The sequence below is a fragment of the Aplosporella prunicola genome (assembly GCF_010093885.1).
Source record: "Aplosporella prunicola CBS 121167 unplaced genomic scaffold K452scaffold_19, whole genome shotgun sequence".
In the NCBI taxonomy this organism is placed as follows: Eukaryota; Fungi; Ascomycota; class Dothideomycetes; order Botryosphaeriales; family Aplosporellaceae; genus Aplosporella; species Aplosporella prunicola.
In genome coordinates this window covers 752,305-768,830 of record NW_022983547.1, presented here as the reverse complement: position 1 = coordinate 768,830, position 16,526 = coordinate 752,305, and the positions used below count along the sequence as shown (strand labels likewise).

General features: G+C 50.9%; 6 protein-coding genes across 6 annotated transcripts; 5 read left to right on the top strand and 1 right to left on the bottom strand.

Annotated features, from left to right (window-relative positions):
* Positions 1–830: 830 nt before the first annotated feature.
* Positions 831–1,950, bottom strand: K452DRAFT_289753 (uncharacterized protein). Its single transcript, XM_033540885.1, has one exon. The coding sequence runs from the start codon at positions 1,895–1,897 to the stop codon at positions 1,175–1,177; it is 723 nt and encodes a 240-aa protein (XP_033395494.1). The 5' UTR covers positions 1,898–1,950; the 3' UTR covers positions 831–1,174.
* Positions 1,951–3,776: 1,826 nt separating this feature from the next.
* K452DRAFT_300284 (uncharacterized protein) lies at positions 3,777–4,996 on the top strand (the record flags this gene model as incomplete). The annotated part of the gene is made up of 3 exons (XM_033542313.1): positions 3,777–3,812; positions 3,878–4,003; positions 4,058–4,996. 3 exons carry the CDS (start codon positions 3,777–3,779, stop codon positions 4,994–4,996), a joined length of 1,101 nt encoding a protein of 366 aa, XP_033395493.1.
* A 1,057-nt stretch (positions 4,997–6,053) lies between these two features.
* Positions 6,054–8,028, top strand: K452DRAFT_275302 (uncharacterized protein; the record flags this gene model as incomplete). The annotated part of the gene is made up of 6 exons (XM_033539229.1): positions 6,054–6,869; positions 6,949–7,175; positions 7,230–7,348; positions 7,405–7,520; positions 7,575–7,704; positions 7,770–8,028. The coding sequence occupies 6 exons, from the start codon at positions 6,054–6,056 to the stop codon at positions 7,976–7,978; spliced, it is 1,617 nt and encodes a 538-aa protein (XP_033395492.1). The 3' UTR covers positions 7,979–8,028.
* A 184-nt stretch (positions 8,029–8,212) lies between these two features.
* K452DRAFT_336513 (uncharacterized protein) lies at positions 8,213–10,777 on the top strand (the record flags this gene model as incomplete). Its single annotated transcript, XM_033545244.1, has 6 exons — positions 8,213–8,302; positions 8,365–8,453; positions 8,498–8,690; positions 8,746–9,386; positions 9,437–10,443; positions 10,578–10,777. The coding sequence occupies 6 exons, from the start codon at positions 8,213–8,215 to the stop codon at positions 10,775–10,777; spliced, it is 2,220 nt and encodes a 739-aa protein (XP_033395491.1).
* Positions 10,778–11,396: 619 nt separating this feature from the next.
* Positions 11,397–13,431, top strand: K452DRAFT_320370 (uncharacterized protein; the record flags this gene model as incomplete). The annotated part of the gene is made up of 7 exons (XM_033544317.1): positions 11,397–11,475; positions 11,532–11,561; positions 11,610–11,635; positions 11,697–12,062; positions 12,116–12,397; positions 12,462–12,535; positions 12,595–13,431. 7 exons carry the CDS (start codon positions 11,397–11,399, stop codon positions 13,346–13,348), a joined length of 1,611 nt encoding a protein of 536 aa, XP_033395490.1. The 3' UTR covers positions 13,349–13,431.
* Positions 13,432–14,214: 783 nt separating this feature from the next.
* On the top strand, positions 14,215–16,360 carry K452DRAFT_310659 (uncharacterized protein; the record flags this gene model as incomplete). The annotated part of the gene is made up of 3 exons (XM_033543357.1): positions 14,215–14,312; positions 14,382–14,458; positions 14,547–16,360. The coding sequence occupies 3 exons, from the start codon at positions 14,215–14,217 to the stop codon at positions 16,358–16,360; spliced, it is 1,989 nt and encodes a 662-aa protein (XP_033395489.1).
* Between the last annotated feature and the right edge of the window lie 166 nt (positions 16,361–16,526).

Sequence of the window (16,526 nt, the reverse complement as noted above, 5' to 3'; positions counted from 1 at the left end):
AGCAGTCATTCTAGACCAAGCCGGGAACGCCCGATACAGTACGCTTAAAGGAGTTAGATCTAGTAATTTCTACACAGTACAAGCAGCCGAACTAATTACTATTCTAACGGGGATAGAGCTAGCAGCTAAAAAACACCTACAAGAGGGACCCTATAGCCTAACCGAATACGTTATCTACAGCGACTCCAAAGCCGCCCTCCAAGCTCTAACTAGGAGATATAAAAAGAGATCAGGCTAAAGCATCGTACGGTCTATCCTCAGTACAGCCCAATCTCTCCATAAAAGTCTTCAAATAAGTTTCACGATCCAGTAGATCCCAAGCCACTATAGTATCCAAGGAAATAAGGAAGCAGACAAGCTAGCTAAACAAGCCACAACACGTCTTAGAGAACACAACTTCCTACCCTTAATACCGCTACAAGTTAAAACAACTCTCGAAGTAGTATATAAGCAATAGAATAAAGAATAGAGAGCGTCAGAGAAAGGCTAACACCTCCGCAACGTAGATACAGCGATTCCTAGACCACACGTAAGGCACCTCTACGACAAACTCCCACGTAACCTAGCAGGGCTACTAGCCCAGTTAAGAACTAGCCACTACTAGCTCAACCAGCACCGAAAACGAATAGGACAGATAAACAACGATAAATATAAATACGGGGATATTGAATCAATATCCCATATATTACTAGACTATTTGCTACTCTAGGAAAATCGGTAAAAAATATATCAAGAAACCGGACTCCAGAGAAACTGCCTCTCTAGCCTCCTAGGCGGTAAACCAATAGACAAGAACCAGCCGCATACGGAAAAGATGAAATGGACAATTTCGGCCGCACAACTTAAAAGGGTACTTGAATTCGCTCAACAAACAAAAAGGTTCCAGAGTAGAGACGACATCAACTAGTAAAACCCTATCTTATTCCCATTCTTCTACCTTTCCTTTGTCCTATCTCTGTTTCCGCTTTCTCCTTATACTCTCAGATTAAATCACCAATGTAAATCCCTAGCGTATTCCTTTGAATAGTCTGTAGCCTGCATATCGCTCAGGGCGATGGGTCAGGGTAAATGAATTCAACTCAACTCAACTCAACTCAACTCAACTCAACTCAACCATGTACGTAAAGCCTGGAAATCAAAGAGCTCTATTGAACCATTCCGGCTTCCAGCTTCCCTACACTTCATTTAACTCTTTTTCCACGGCATCCGCCATTTCACCCAGAGTATCGAACTTCCAGTCGAAAGTCTCCTTCTCTCGATTGCCCATAACGGCACCCGGCCTCACAATCCAGCTCGACTTGATCCCAATGATCTTAGCAGGATGATGGTCATGAAACTGGCTCTGTGCCGTTTGGAGCACCTGCTCCTTTTCCACTCCTAGCTTTTCTTTGACTTCGCGCAACATATGCTCAAAATTCCGCTGGTCCGGCTTGTAGCTGCCAACGTCTTGCGCTGTAATCACCAGGTTAAACGGTGTCCCCTGCAGTGGTCCAGCGTTCGTCCCCACGAAAGACTCGTGATCCACGTTCGACAGCACTACCAGCTTGTAGTGCTTACCGAGACGCCACAGTGCATCAACCGTATCGGAAAAAGCAGGCCATTTGCCTACAGACTGACCAAACGCCTCATTTTGTGGTGTATTTGGTTCAGGCAGGCCCAGACGTGCGGCTATTTGCGGGTGAATTTCGGTGAGCAACTGAGCGTACTTCAGATCCGGCTCCTTGGCTTGTAGGGCTTGTTCCAGATCGTGGTAAGTCTCAAGAAGATGCTCACGAGAGAATTTGGCATTGTTGGCGTCCAGGAGGGGCTGCAGAGCTGCAAGTACTCCAGATTCCCAATCAATAAGAGTTCCGTAGACATCGAAGGAAAGGACACGGTATTCCGATATTTTGGCCATCTTTCTTGTATAGGCGTGTCGAGATGTAGAAAACAAACGGTAATGCTTTGGAGATGGGAGGCGGATGGTGTTTTAAGAAAAGAGCTTTGAGTTGCAGTGTAAATAGCCTATATAGGCGCAGTAGGGCCTCTGAGTAGCGCCAATGACTAATACGGGAAATGGTTCCGATTGGAAATGACTAACCAGCTGATAACGATCGCTGTAGAAATTGACTGGGCCGGCCAAGAACACAAGCCAGTCTGGTCCGGTCATGGCGCTATAGACACCTTGTATATTTTGCCGTCCTCTCTAACACTATTCTTAGCTTCTACCTTGATTTTCGAGGATGAGGATAGCCAAGATCTTCTTTAAATCTAAATATATTCGCTTTAACTTCTTACTAGCCTTACATTTGGCTTACTAAGGCCAGTGCTGCTACAGCCTTCTTGGTAAAAAGGAAGAGGCTGTCTATAAAGCGAACGGTATCGAGATGGAGGAGATTTTGCTAAGGTTTAAACATTAGCGGCATCCGAAAATTATCTCGTTCGCTGTCTAATATTTGAAACTGGCAATAAAACAATTACTGTTTCTTATAGGAACTAAGAGTGCGAGTGCCCTGCGGTAATTGTAGCTTGCTTCTATGCAGAGGTATTTTTCTAAGTAGGTGATGAGGTGAGGTTGCTGCAGGGCGAAGGGTCGCGAACCGACCCGGTCTCGCAGACCCAGACCAAACCAATCTCAAGATAGCACAAATCGCATGGAAAGACGTCATCAAATATTTTTGAAACTCAAGTGTTTAGAGACGAAACTCTTCGCGGATGAAGAACCATGGTCTTGTTTTGCTAAATCTCTATTGGCCTACTGAAAATCCGCCTGCATGACACGACTGGTGATGGCCCCCAGCAAAGCCGGAGAAGGGTGGCACGAGCGTAGGTAGCATAGGAGTTGCCGGAATCCATCATGCAGCGAGTTTACGTCCTGCTACGCCGCTCTGTTGGTCGTATTGCTCTAGCGCATCTCAGCAAAAGCACGCGTTTGTAGAATACCTGCGAAAAAGGTATTAGGCAAAATAAAGAGCCTAAGATGCCACTACAGTCAAGGCGTAACCGGGTCAAATATAGCGGCTATTCTCACAGTATTTAAATTTGAACTTGAAAGTCCGCAGCTGCTTAACAGCGACCGTGATCTATACAATAAGCTGAAGGCGTTGTGTTTTCGTCAACAATTTGGCGTCAACTACGCGTTAATAGCGAGTTGCCAGCACTAACTTTTTTTTTTTTTGGCAAGCGAGTTCACACAAAAAGTGCAAGGCCGCCGTTCAAGTCATCTACTGAGGATCGCATACTACGTAGGGTTACAATAGCGTGGCTTGCCGGCCACCCGGCTACGGCGCAGCGTGGATGTTGGGTGGCTCCCACTAGGCTCGGTCCGAATAGCTTGGCCAACGTTCCTTCCGGCGGAGGGCTTTTCTTTGACCGCCGGAGGTGCGCAACTTTCTTAGGCTCGATAGATTGAGTACTGTAGGAGGTAGCTTTCTAAGCCTAAAAATATTATAGAGCAGCCCGCAACAGTTCGCTAGTTAGAGCTGAATTTAGTCGTTTGGTTTGCGGGGGGATAACACAGTACCGTCTACCCTTTACGATGTTATGATTTAACAGTGCGCTTAAACTATGTCGTTTTCGTCTGTTCCGTCGATGGAGTTGGTCCTAGCGACACGTCAATTGTTTAGCTGTCAATCTGCCCTCCGCCGGAGCAGGGTCCCACTTAAATCCACTCCGGCGGAAGTCTTTGCGTTAACGAACAGCAATGTTTAAACGCAACCCTGAGAAGGGCACTGCTCCAATCACTTAACTTGGCCCTTCGAGTATACAATTGGACACTAGAATCCTGACTGGAAAATATGGCCTCAAACGGCAGCGCTCCCGTGAGCGAGAAGGTTCGTCGGTACAAGCAGCACCACCTAAAAACGTTTACACTGACGTTTCCTACCTTATCCATTAGCCCAACCGTGCATTCGTTTTGCTTCCGGACAGATCATTCGTTTATGAGGATCGAACTGTATCGACATCCCTCTCAGGAAGGGATGTTCAAGTCAAAGTCATTGCAACGGGAATCTGCGGATCAGATGTTGGCAGCCTACTATACCACACCACACACTACGCTGAATCTAACGGGCAGTAGGTCCATTATTGGCAACACGGCCGCGTCGGGCCTTACGAAGTCACGAAACCCATAATCCTCGGTCATGAATCTTCGGGCATCGTCGAAGCCTGCGGCCCGGACGTGAAGAATCTTTCCGTCGGCGACAGAGTCGCGCTCGAGCCCGGCGCCTCGTGCAATACCTGCAAGCACTGTCGGAGCGGAAAATACAATCTCTGCAAGTCGATGAAGTTTGCGGCCACACCTCCCTTTGATGGCACATTGGCGACTTACTACAACCTCCCTGAGGAGTGCTGTTTCCGTCTCCCGGAGAATATGTCCTTCGAAGAGGGCGCCCTTATCGAGCCCCTGAGTGTTGCTGTACACTGCTGCAAGCTTGCTGCCATCACACAAGGTGCTTCTGTTTTGGTTACTGGGGCTGGCCCTATCGGACTTCTTGTCTGTGCTGTCGCGAGAGCGTTTGGCGCCTCCACGATCGTGGTTGCTGATATTGTGGAGTCTCGTCTTGCGTTCGCAAAGAAGTACGCTGCGACGCACACCTATCTCATCAAGCCCGGAAAGTCAAGTCTGGCAGAGGAGCTACCGTCGCAGCTCGATCTTCCTGATGGTTTCGACATAATCATCGAGGCAACTGGTGTCGAGGCGTGTACACAAGACGGAGTGGCTGTTTTGAACCGTGGTGGAACATTTATACAAGCTGGACTTGGATCGTCCTCGATTAGTTTTCCAGTTGGATTGATATGCGACAAGGAAGCAACCTTCAAGGGAAGCTTTCGGTACGGTCCAGGTGACTATGGCCTCGCGATCGAGCTCGTACGGAAGGGTGCTGTCAGCGTTAAGGAGCTTGTCACCCACAGGTTCTCTTTCGAGGAGGCTGAAGTCGCTTTTCAGACGGTTACCAAGCGGGAAGGCATCAAGTGCATAATACGGGGGCCCAAGTCGATCCACGCCTGTCTGTAAGCGCGGCCTGAGACCCGTGGTTTCACTGTTGTGGTCAAGATAATCTATAGACAAGCTTTCCAACCAAAATTGGTACAGAGCGTTAAGATCTGCAGGAACTTCTGATCAATCACCTAATTCCAAGCATGTGATTGTGTTGAAGCTTACAGTGTTGAGCCAGTGACGCCAAGATGCTACGGATTACCAGATTTAGATATCAGGCTCGGGCAGACCCGTTGCAGTGAGAAGGGTGTGGGCCGAGCATTGACCGGGCGCTTACGGAGTATAGACGTGTGGGCTAAGCCGGCATCGACGGGAGACGTACGTGCCATATCCCAGGTCCTCCGGATTCTGGAGGCAGAATGTCGTTGTTTTCTAGTCGGATGACGCGGAACGGCTCAGAATGGTAGGCAAAACTTGGTTTGATGCCCGATGCTAGGCCAAACTCGAGATTGGGGTGTAAGGAGCGGTCTCAGGCCTTCGGCGATTCACTGTACCTGACTCTACGTGTCCACGGACTTGTAGCGTATGGGGTAAGGCGCCGTTGAAGCGCCGCGCCTTGGCCTGTCTCTGTGGCAACATGCCTTAGCATTTAAACCCTTAACAAAATTATAGATATCTGAAAAGTACTGTTTTGATGAAAAGAGAGTAAACGGATGCTATGAGATTCAGTTGTTTTAGCCAATAAAGCGATGGTATGGGGTCACTCGTCAGTGGCTTTGGACAGCATTCGGGCATTCCACCCCCGCAGGATCTTGAGCACGGAGAAGAAAAAGACCTCTGCGTCCCCGCTTCAACCCCCAACCTCCGTATGAGAAGTGGGTCGAGCTTACAACCCCGTTTATGACCTACGTCATAGCCACGAGTCCGGCCGAGTCTGTCCGGTGTGCCGGTTCAGTTGTAACGCCCGCATAGCCAAGGGAAGGCACATTGCCAATGTAACCAGGTGGTGATATAAATATGACCGTCTATCTCATTGTTGGCCCTCCAACCTTGTTTCTTCGTCTCATCTTTCGACATGTCACCGAAAAAGGATACCAACCAGCCCGAACGTATCGAGGAGGCGAGCCCTGGTTCCATGACGGGTAGTGATCCCGAGAAGAGGCTCAACACTGCGACGGGATTTCAGCAAATCGAAAAGGTCACCTCTGGCCCTGAGGCTTTCCTTAGCAACGAAAAACGAGACGATAGCGAGACATTTTCCATCGGCGATGTTACTCTGGAGGCCACCATTACCGAGAGCGACCCTGAAGTCTACAAGAAGCTTGGTTTCAGCTTTCCGACCTTGAAGAAATGGTACATTCTGTCGGTGATTTTCGTCGTCCAATGCTCCATGAACTTCAACACCAGCATCTACTCCAACGCTATTGAAGGGTTGCAGGAGGAGTTCAGCATCAGTGCCCAAGCAGCAAGGGTTGGCCAACTTGTTTTCCTTGTCACCTACGCCTTTGGATGCGAGCTTTGGGCACCGTGGAGTGAGGAGTTGGGGCGGAAACCCATCCTGCAGCTCAGTTTGTTTTTGGTAAACATCTGGCAAATCCCTTGTGCGCTTGCACAAAACTTTGGCACCATCGTCGTCTGCAGGTTCCTTGGCGGTTTGTCCTCGGCCGGTGGTTCAGTCACCCTGGGAATGGTGGCGGACATGTGGGAACCGGAAGACCAACAGTTTGCCGTCGCGTTCGTGGTGTTTTCCTCGGTTGGAAGTGCCGTGCTCGGTCCAATCGTGGGAGGGTTTTCCGAAACTTTCCTGCACTGGCGGTGGGTCTTCTGGCTGCAGCTTATGTTTGGAGGCTTTACGCAACTTTTGCATCTCCTGACGGTCGTCGAAACCCGCTCGACTGTTCTCATGAATAAGGAGGCAGACAGACTGCGGAAAACAGGTAAGAATTACACTGTTCCCTTTGCCTTCCGGCTTACTGACATGAGTAGGTGAGAACCCGAAAGCATGGACCGCGGACCAGATCAAAAAACAGCATATCAAGGCGGAAAGAATCTTCACCATCGCCGGTCTCCCCGTCAAAGAAATTCTTACGATCTGGATTCGCCCGTTCAAGATGTTCTGCACTGAACCGATTGTGCTCTTCCTCTCCCTCCTGAGCGGCTTTAGCGATGCCCTCATCTTCACTTTTCTGGAGTCGTACAGCCCTGTCTTCAAACAGTGGAATTTTAGCAAGATTGCGGTCGGCCTTGCTTTCATACCGTAAGTAAAACGGTGGTACAAAGTATCTAGCGTTTAGTATTGACGCCTCTCCAGACTCGTCGTCGGTTACTTCATTGCTTGGTTTTCTTTCATGCCTTGGTTCATCAGGCAGAAGCAGAAGATGAAGAGCGGAGATTTCCAGCCCGAATATCGTTTGTACTGGCTGTTGTACAGTAAGGATTCCACAATCGGCCACATTGGGACTCATGATGCTAATGCTTTTTGTCAGCTGCACCGCTGGAGGCCATTGGCTTGTTTGGATTCGCCTGGACGAGTCTCGGTCCCTCGCACGGCATTCCTTGGATTGCTCCGTTGCTGTTTTCCGGGCTCGTCGGCATTGCAAACGTGAGTAACATTGTACGACCTAAAGTTTCGGTGGCTGACATTGTCCTCTTGCAGTACGCCATCTACATGGCTACCATTGATTACATGGTCTCCATCTACGGGCCGTACGCAGCATCGGCAACCGGTGGCAACGGGTTCGCCAGAGATTTCTTGGCCGGTATTGCCGCTTTGTACGCGACACCTCGTAAGTAGTAGTTCCAGAGATGCGAATAGATGCGAAGAGAGACGGTCGGACTAATCCCGCGGCAGTGTACTCGAATGTTGGGCCGAGCAACAGGCATCTGCCGTACGCATCGACCATCTTGGGCTGCCTTGCCGTGCTGGTTACGATACCGATCTACATCTTCTACTTCTACGGGCCGGAGATAAGGGCGCGGTCAAAGTTTGCGCTGAAGATCATGTCGGCGAACGAAGACAGACATGCCAAGCATCGCGCCGCTGCCGGCTCAAGCGCATGAGATCCGGAGGGCATGGGATTGAAATGCGGGGACTGTATAGACAGACAATGTTGAATGATGACAATGATTCAGTGATGTTTGATGTTGCAATTGTGGTGTGGTGGAGACGCGCGTGCGTGCGGTCGATCCTCGGCTTCCGGGCTCCGGCGGAAGCGACGACGGAGCCCCAGTCTCTCTTCCTCCGCCGGAAATCTCTTGTCTCCGCCGGCTCCCTCTGCTTCCCCACGCTTTCCAATGGACCGCCCTTCCCCCGCTCGTCGGGGCAATGCCCTGTCCGCCAAAGTCAATAGCGCGTGCCAACGATGCCGCCGTCACAAGAGCAGAGTCCGTCGACATCTTTTCTACGCATCTCCACCTGGTCTACTCACCGCTGACCCTTGCGAAAGTGTGACCTGTTCCGACCATGCACTCTTTGCGTGCGAGCCGACGTGGAATGTGTATCCGCGTCACACGGCGAAACCCATGCATCTACAAAGTGCGTTCAATGTGGCTCCGCACGGCAATGATATCTGCTCACAGCTCGGGCAGAAGAAGAAGAGTGGATGAAGCTACCCACGAACAATCACGCGTCAGGTCGCCAACCCCGGCCTGCGCCAACGCCAGACAGCCATCCGTCTACGAGAGCAATGGCACACAGACTCCGCAATTCGGGAGAAGCTCGTCCAACGTTGACTATGGCGAAGCTGAATCCACAATGGGCATAACTCGGAAGGTGGAAGCACCTTGAGTATACCCGGAAATCACGGGCTTACCATTCGACGGCGCAGATATTCCAACTCGGAAGGCGCACCATTGACAACAGAGCCATATCCGCTATCCCCGATGGCGAAGTCGTGCCTTGCGGATCTTCGCCGAACCAGGCCTCCCTACAAAAACGTCCAATTTCTGCCATTCTCAGTTACAGCCTTCCATCGCGACAAGTCACGGAAATGCTTCTGGAAGAATATTTCGACAGCGTTCATTGGTTTTCCCTGGTCATCCATGAACCCATTTTCCGAAAGCAGTATGAGAGTGTTGCCGATGGCTTTGGCTGTCCGGACCAAAAGGGGTTTCTTATTTTATTGACCACCGTGCTGGGCATTGCTGCCTGGTATCTCTCACAAAAAGGCATAGACGGGCAATCGCAGGATACTGAAGACATGAAACAATGGAGCTCAGAGCTTCTGCGGCATACTGAATCTCAAATGTATGAGATCATTACTGAAGCTTCCCTAGTTTCCGTCCAAACCTGCATTCTCTTGGGCTCGTACGGGCTCTACCACGGCAAGCCTAGTTCATCATTTGCTCTCCTTGGGGCAGCAATCAAGACAGGTCAGGCCTTGGGCCTACACCGGGAGACTTCTCGAGGAGAGGTTCACGATCGCGAAGAGAGAAAAAGGGTATGGTGGACGATATACACTTGGGACAGGCAAGTATTACGATAAGAAATAGAAGTTCAGTCATCCTGACGGTGCATAGGTTTGCTTCAATCACATATGGGAAACCACTGGGTATAAATGACAAGGACTGCAATGTTTCGATGCCCGCTGAATTTGTGGAGAATTGCAGGTTCGATCGGGAGAAAGCTGAGACCCCGATTTGCTATTCCGCTTATCAAAGAGAGCTCAATATGCTTTATCTCATTGCATCACCGATGCTCGAGACCATATTCGGCATACGAACCTCTGGGTCGTTGGATGCGGCAGCCATGGCCCACCACTCTGCTCTCATCGATCGCATTCACGAGCAATTGACACAATGGCGTCAGCAACTTCCTTCGCATCTTGTGTTCAACCTCAACAAGGACTGCCAGTTGGATCCACCAGCGCAAGTGAAGGCGCATCGTCTCCAGTCCTTGTCCTTGCAGCTAACATACGACAACATCGTCGTCGTTCTTCATCGGCCATTCCTCGCCCAGCAAGTAGACGACCTTTTTAAAGCACTCACAGACTCCAGGCCCGAACCACTCTCCACATCCACCGCATCAGCAGTCCCACAGTACCCGGTTGGCTCCGGCATGTCGAGCTCAGAGCTCTGGTGGAATGCAGCGGTGCAGACGTCGCGTGTGACGGAGCTCCCACACCTCGCACAGCTCGCCACCGACACGCATCTCGTCGCCTTCCTAGCCATCAACCTCTTCAACTCTGCCATTGTCATGGTCGTCTGCGCGCTGTCGGACCCGCTCTCAGACCGCGCGCAGGAGGCCAAACGCACTATCACGCGCATCTACCGGCTGCAGGAACTCGTGGGACGACGATCGAAACTCTCGATGCAGAGCAGCGTCGTGCTGCAAGACGTTATCCGCCTCTTACTGAACCGGGTGGCGGAGGCCATGCTTGCGCCGATTGTCGCGCCTGCGCGTGTTTCGAGCAATGGGGCTGATGGTTCCAATCCGGTGGTGCAGCCGGGACATCCGTCTGTGGAGGACACGTTGAGGCTGCCATTAAGCGTGCCTAGGGACACGGCGCCATATTTTTCTACTGCGGGTCATGGCTTCGATGCGGGATGTGAAGGGAGCTGTAGGTCGAACAACAGTCGCGCGCCGAGGCAAAGAGGTAAGCCACTGTCTTCGCTCGTGACTGCTCGCGAGTAGCTGGGCTGAAACATATCTAATATGCAGTAGCGCACACTGGCAAAGGAACAGAAATTCTCGATCACGCTTTGCCACAGGATACCTCTTTCAACGGTCAGAATCATGGCTCTGCCGATTTTCAGAGCGGGCTTGCGACAGCGAGCACGCCCGTTGAGTGGGATACGCTGTCGAGTGGGCTGTATGGTGACAATGATCTATACTGGATTTGGAACACAATCACAGATTAATATTCCACCTGGAGAATTTAGGTGTACTGGGAACTCACACCGGTGAAGCTGAGCTTATGTTGGTGTCGTAAGCTGAAACCCAATCCGCTGTCCGACTTTTCAGGTGCTTCCGAGAGCCTAAGGCTGCGGGTACGCCGTAGCTGATCAGCCATCCAATTAGAACCAGAGACCGTGTATGTACGGGCAGCTAAATCTCAGCCTTAATCGTTCGCCTACTTTGTAAATATGGAAACGCAAGGGCCGGCGCAACACTTCTAATGTCCAAAAGAGTTCGCATCTCTGGATAAGCCAGGTTCAAGAAGCTCGACTAAGCCTCACTTTCAAGAAAGCCTTACCTACTATCCAAACAATTTTAGATTACAAGATGTCGCTTACGGAGTACAAATGCATTGCCAAGATTACACGGTGTAACATGTGTAACATCCGGTCAGCTGGAACCCATCTGACACTGCAGAGGCATGGATTATTTTCGTCATTCCCTTGGGCCCCTGCATCGCCCTCCCGCTATTTCCGCGTAGCGTATCGGCAGCTAAATATGTATTTCGAGCCTGTTGCCTTTTTCCTACACTACGGAGTATCTTTCCGACACAGCTCCTGTTCACCCAGCGAGATGCACTTCATGGCCCTCTGTATCGGTTTAATTCTGCTTCCTTTTTCGCACGCAGCTGGACCCTGGTCGTTGTACTATAATGTTAAAGGTAAGTGTGCTGGTATTTATAGCAGTTGATTAATTACCTACTGACCAGCACCAAAGTCGGGCCTGATGGACCATGGAATGCCATCAGTGAGAAACACCCGCATCACAGCTTGCGACTGCGCTGACATAAATCAGACTTCAGCATTGAGTATCCAGCAAGAGTATGTGCCACGTTCATCAATTTACTGTTTATAACCACGAGCAATCTCTAATCTTTCACAGGATGTCGTAGTCCACCCGTCGCTCTTCCAAACATCTATGCTCATCAACGCATCGGCATGCGAACAAAACCTGGAAGCCAGTTGCCCACTCCCTAAGCCCGGCATGTGGACGGGCTCGGGCTCTCAAAACTTGATAGCCTGGAAAAACAGCTTAGGGACCATGCCTTCGGAGTGGACCGATGAGGCTGGGATGTACATGACAGAAATCATGGGCTTAAAGGGGAGCATGCATTACATTGTAACGCGCTTTACGCTGCAGGCACCTGGACGGCCTAGTAGTTACCTAGATGGCGCTGCAGCTGCCGTATCTGACAGCATCTCGGTTAACTATCCTGGAGGCCACTCTTACATGATGGACGTCGGCTTTGTGAGTTTGAAAATCCCTCCTCAGAGATGTTACCAGCTCGCTGATTAGCCCAGTTTTCTCTATACGGACAGAACAGTACTGTCAATTGGGAGTCGAATAACGGTACCAGTATTCAATCAAACACCACGGTTCCTTTAGCAAAACTCCGAGAAGCGATATCATCAACTAGTTACGGCCTCCATGTCGGCTCCGTCTCGCAAAACGTGTCCGGGAGCTTGACCCTCGGTGGCTACGATAGGTCGCGGTGTATTGGCACGCCTATCACTGCCAGCTCAGACCAGTACCTATACCTTGGCGATATTTCTCTGGGAGTCGCCGATGGTGGCTCCGCGTTTGTAAACTCAACAGCACGTTCGCTCAAAGGCCTATTAAAAAGCAACGCAAGCTTACCAATATCAGCAAGGCCTGATCCCGGAGTACCGTACATCTACCTTCCTAGAGAAACCTGTGACGCCATCGCTGCCTATATCCCGGTCAGATATAATTCCTCGTTTGATTTATACTTTTGGGATACTACATCTCCATTGTACAGACCTTTGATTCAATCACCTCATTACATTTCGTTCTCCTTCTACACCGATGGCAGAGCTGGCTCCATGGCCTCAATTCAAATCCCGTTCGCATTGCTCAGCCTCAACCTTACATATCCTCTAGTGGCTTCGGAGACGCCCTACTTCCCCTGCCGCCCTTTCGATCCCTCAAAAAATACTGGTCCAAACACCATACTCGGCCGAGCATTTCTTCAAGGCGCCTTTCTCGCACACAATTGGGATTCCAAAACATCATGGCTTTCTCAGGCACCAGGCCCCAGCTTTTCACCAGAAGACGTACATGCCATCGATCCCGAGACAACGACTCTGGCAGCAGCACAAAAGATGCAGCCCTGGAACACAACGTGGGAGGGAGTCTTAACCCCATTACGCAAGACGACCAATAGCAGCAGAGGTTCGCCTGACGAAGATCACGGAGGCTTATCCACAGGTGCGAAGGCGGGGATCGGAGTCGGCGCCGCGGTGGGAGGCATCCTGCTGCTCGGTGCGGCATGGCTGCTGCTCCGGCGACGCAAGCGAGGCCCCGAAGAAAACCTACCTCAGCAGCCCCTACCTAAAGAAGCACCAGCTTATAACATGCCGCCGCCGGGGTTGCATCAGGAATACGCTCCTATGAGGGAGGCTCCGCCTCCGGCTCCTGCACCAAGAGAGTTGGACAGCAACGGCTTGCAGGAGCTGCCTGAAGAGTCCGTGCATGAGCTCCCTGGAGGTGGTCGTGATTCGCCCCGGAAATGATGGAGGTTAGGTCTGGTTTACCTATCATGTTGGAGAGTGGTGCAGCGGTCCGTAGTGTAAATGAGTATAATATATTAGGTGTGTTTGATGTTTGATTCATGAATTATTTTCTAGGAAACTCATGTATAACAGAATAATATGAAACTCATAGGGCCGCTCCATCTAGTAATAAAGGCATTACACAAAGCTCCATTATATAATTAACGCCTGCATAACCAGAAAGAAAGAATTCTTTTCAGGAAAGTTTGGAAATTGTTTCTTTTGATTCAGCAATTTCCATTTAACAAACTAGATGTTTTTCAAGCTCAGGTAGCTGTGTCTTCCTCGACGCCACGTTATTTCTCAAAATGTACGCAAGGGATTTGGGCGTTGGGGCTGTATCAGTCCTTCGGACATCTCCGCTGCTAGCGTCACGAGGCTGCCGTTGGGGCCCTGCACACACCAGACCCTTAAAACCACAACTACCACCACCGCATATCTTCTATCACTAAAGATCAGATAAGGTCAAAATGAAGGGTATATTGTTTGCTGTAGGCGTTGCACCTGTTGCATTGCCTCTATTAGTATCTGTTGCCCCTATACACCTGCGTGTCATCAGATTTTCAGCTGAAAACTAACTCAGCCACACGCCACCAATGAATCGTGTATGCCACCATTAAGCCCAGCTCACTTCATCTCCTGATCCGCCAAGACACTATACAATTGCTCTTGTATTTAACAATGACTTGTGAATTGCCTTTATTTTCTCGCCGTTGTTCGCCCTCATTCTTTGCTCGTCGCTCTTTTTCTGCGCGATAAATGCGCGACCACATCAATAAATTCTCCTTCTTTTAAACAAATACGTTCGTTTTCGGAGCAGACAGAGTATGAAGACGGCCACTCTCGCGACGCTGGGTCTCTGGACCGCTGCCGCTGTCGCACTACCCGGCGCCCTCGTTCAGCGCAACGAGTGCCCTTCGCCGAGGTAAGTATTTCTTTTAACCGATCACGCGTGCATTTCATAAAATTGGTACTAAAGTGCTTTTCGAAATAGTGCCGTGACTGTGACACAAGTACAGCCTCAAACTGTCACAGAGAAGCTCGTTGAGACAAGCACGGTGACGTTTGTCAGTAAGTAAATCCTTTGGCCGAAGACAAACAGACAGCAAGCAAGGAGAAACAACGGAAATTCTAGAACCCTGCTAATATTACGACACAGGCACGTCGACCATTCGGCTCCTTCCAGCAACGCAGACGCTGACATTGCCCGCTCTGCCCATCACCGTTACGCTACCAGCCCAAAGCCAAAGCAATGGCCAACAAGCGTCTACGACTCTGACACTCCCGGGTGAGGGACGCACTATCACAGTTCCCGCACAACAGTTTCCGGCGCAAACGGTTACAGTGGGCGGAGAGGCGACAGTGACAATCGGTGGTGCGGTCACGACTATCAGCCTCCCGGGCGTTGCGGCAGTAACCACTGTAACGGTACCCGGAGGTGCTGCTGCGGCGACTGTCACTCTCCCGGCACAGGTCCGAACTGTGACTGTGCCTGCGGAGGTTAAGACGGTTACTTTGCCTGCAGAGACGAAGACTGTTACTTTTTCTCGGGAACAGTCGAGCCCTGCTGCTGTGGGTTCGGTGTCTTTGACCACCGTCACTTTACCTTTCACTACGGAGACACTTACGGCTGAGCTTTCAACTGTCACTGCAGCCCAAGCATCGACCTCTACGGGCTCGGGAGCGCTGGGCTCACTGACTACTGTCACTGACTCTCCTTCTGTTTCCGTTGTCACTATCTCTGGTTCTCCTTCCATTATTACAGTGCCTGGATCTACGGTCTTGACTACTGTTACTCTGCCTTCCACAACGCTTACCAGCACTGTCGAAGTTCCTGCTTCTACGATCACTGTCTCTGGTACTGAGCTTACGACGGTTACCTTGGCGTCGTCTTCTACACCTTCGGGCTCTACCCTCACTGGCACATCTACTGCCTCTGAGTCTGCTGCTACAACTGAGAGCACCACGACTGGAACGTCTACCTCCACGGAAACTCCCACTGCAGAGACCTCGGCTAGTACCGAGACATCTACTTCTACTAGAACCACCAGCTCGACTCAGGCTTCTGCTACGGAGACTTCCACTTCTGAAATTTCTACTGCCATAGGCTCTTCTACCATCACTACCTCAACCGAATCTTCTACAGCAACTTCTACTATTGCCGATGCGTCCACTACAGAGGTTTCTACTACTGAAGCATCTACTTCCGAGGCTTCCACTACGCCGGCAATCACTTCGACCGAAACATCGGATGCTCAAACACCTACCACCACAGAAGCTTCTATTGTTGAAACCTCTGCTGCAGAGACAACTGCTACCGACGCCTCTACTGCTGAAGCCTCTGCAACGGAAACGCCTACTGCGACTGAGAGAGCAACCATTGCGTCATCTACAGACGCACCAACTTCCGTGGCCGAAACATCCACCGCTGCAACCACTACAGCCACCAGCACCGCTCTCCCCGAGCCAACCGACGTCCTGATTCAGAACCCCGGCTTCGAAGGCTCAATGTCTCCATGGACAATCAAAGGCTACCCAACCAGCTCCGGCGTCTCCGACGCAGCGCACGCGCACAGCGGAGGCAGCGCGCTGCAAATCGAGTGGCGCACGGGCGGGGGCGTCAGTTCCGTCGGCGCGCAGCAGTCCGTCACCATCACGCCGGGGAAGGCGTACGCGCTGAGTTTCTGGCTGCAGCGCATCGTGACCAGCAACACGGTCGACAAATGCGGCGTGCTTGTCTTCCTGACGGGGAGCGGCAGGGCCGTATTGCAGACGCCGTTCCCTGCCGGCAACGACTGGAACATGCTGCAGACGTCGTTTACTGCGACTGTGGCTGCTGAGACCATTTTGATCCAGGTGAACTGCGGTGATTCGGGCCCGCCGTTCAACTCGCCGAATTTTTGGTATCTCGATGATGTTGTGGTTGAGCCTACCGCTGGAGTGGTTACTGTTGTTGAGGAGGATGAGTACTGAGTAGCTTTGCCTTGCTGAATGGTTATCAATTACCAGAGTCTTTTATGAAATTTCCCTGGTTTGTATGTCATACTTGCAGTAAATGTATGTGACATGAATCCTTATTTCCCTGCTTCCCCCCCGCCGTCCTCGCCTCCTTTCCCCTCCCCTACTTGCTCATCCTCGT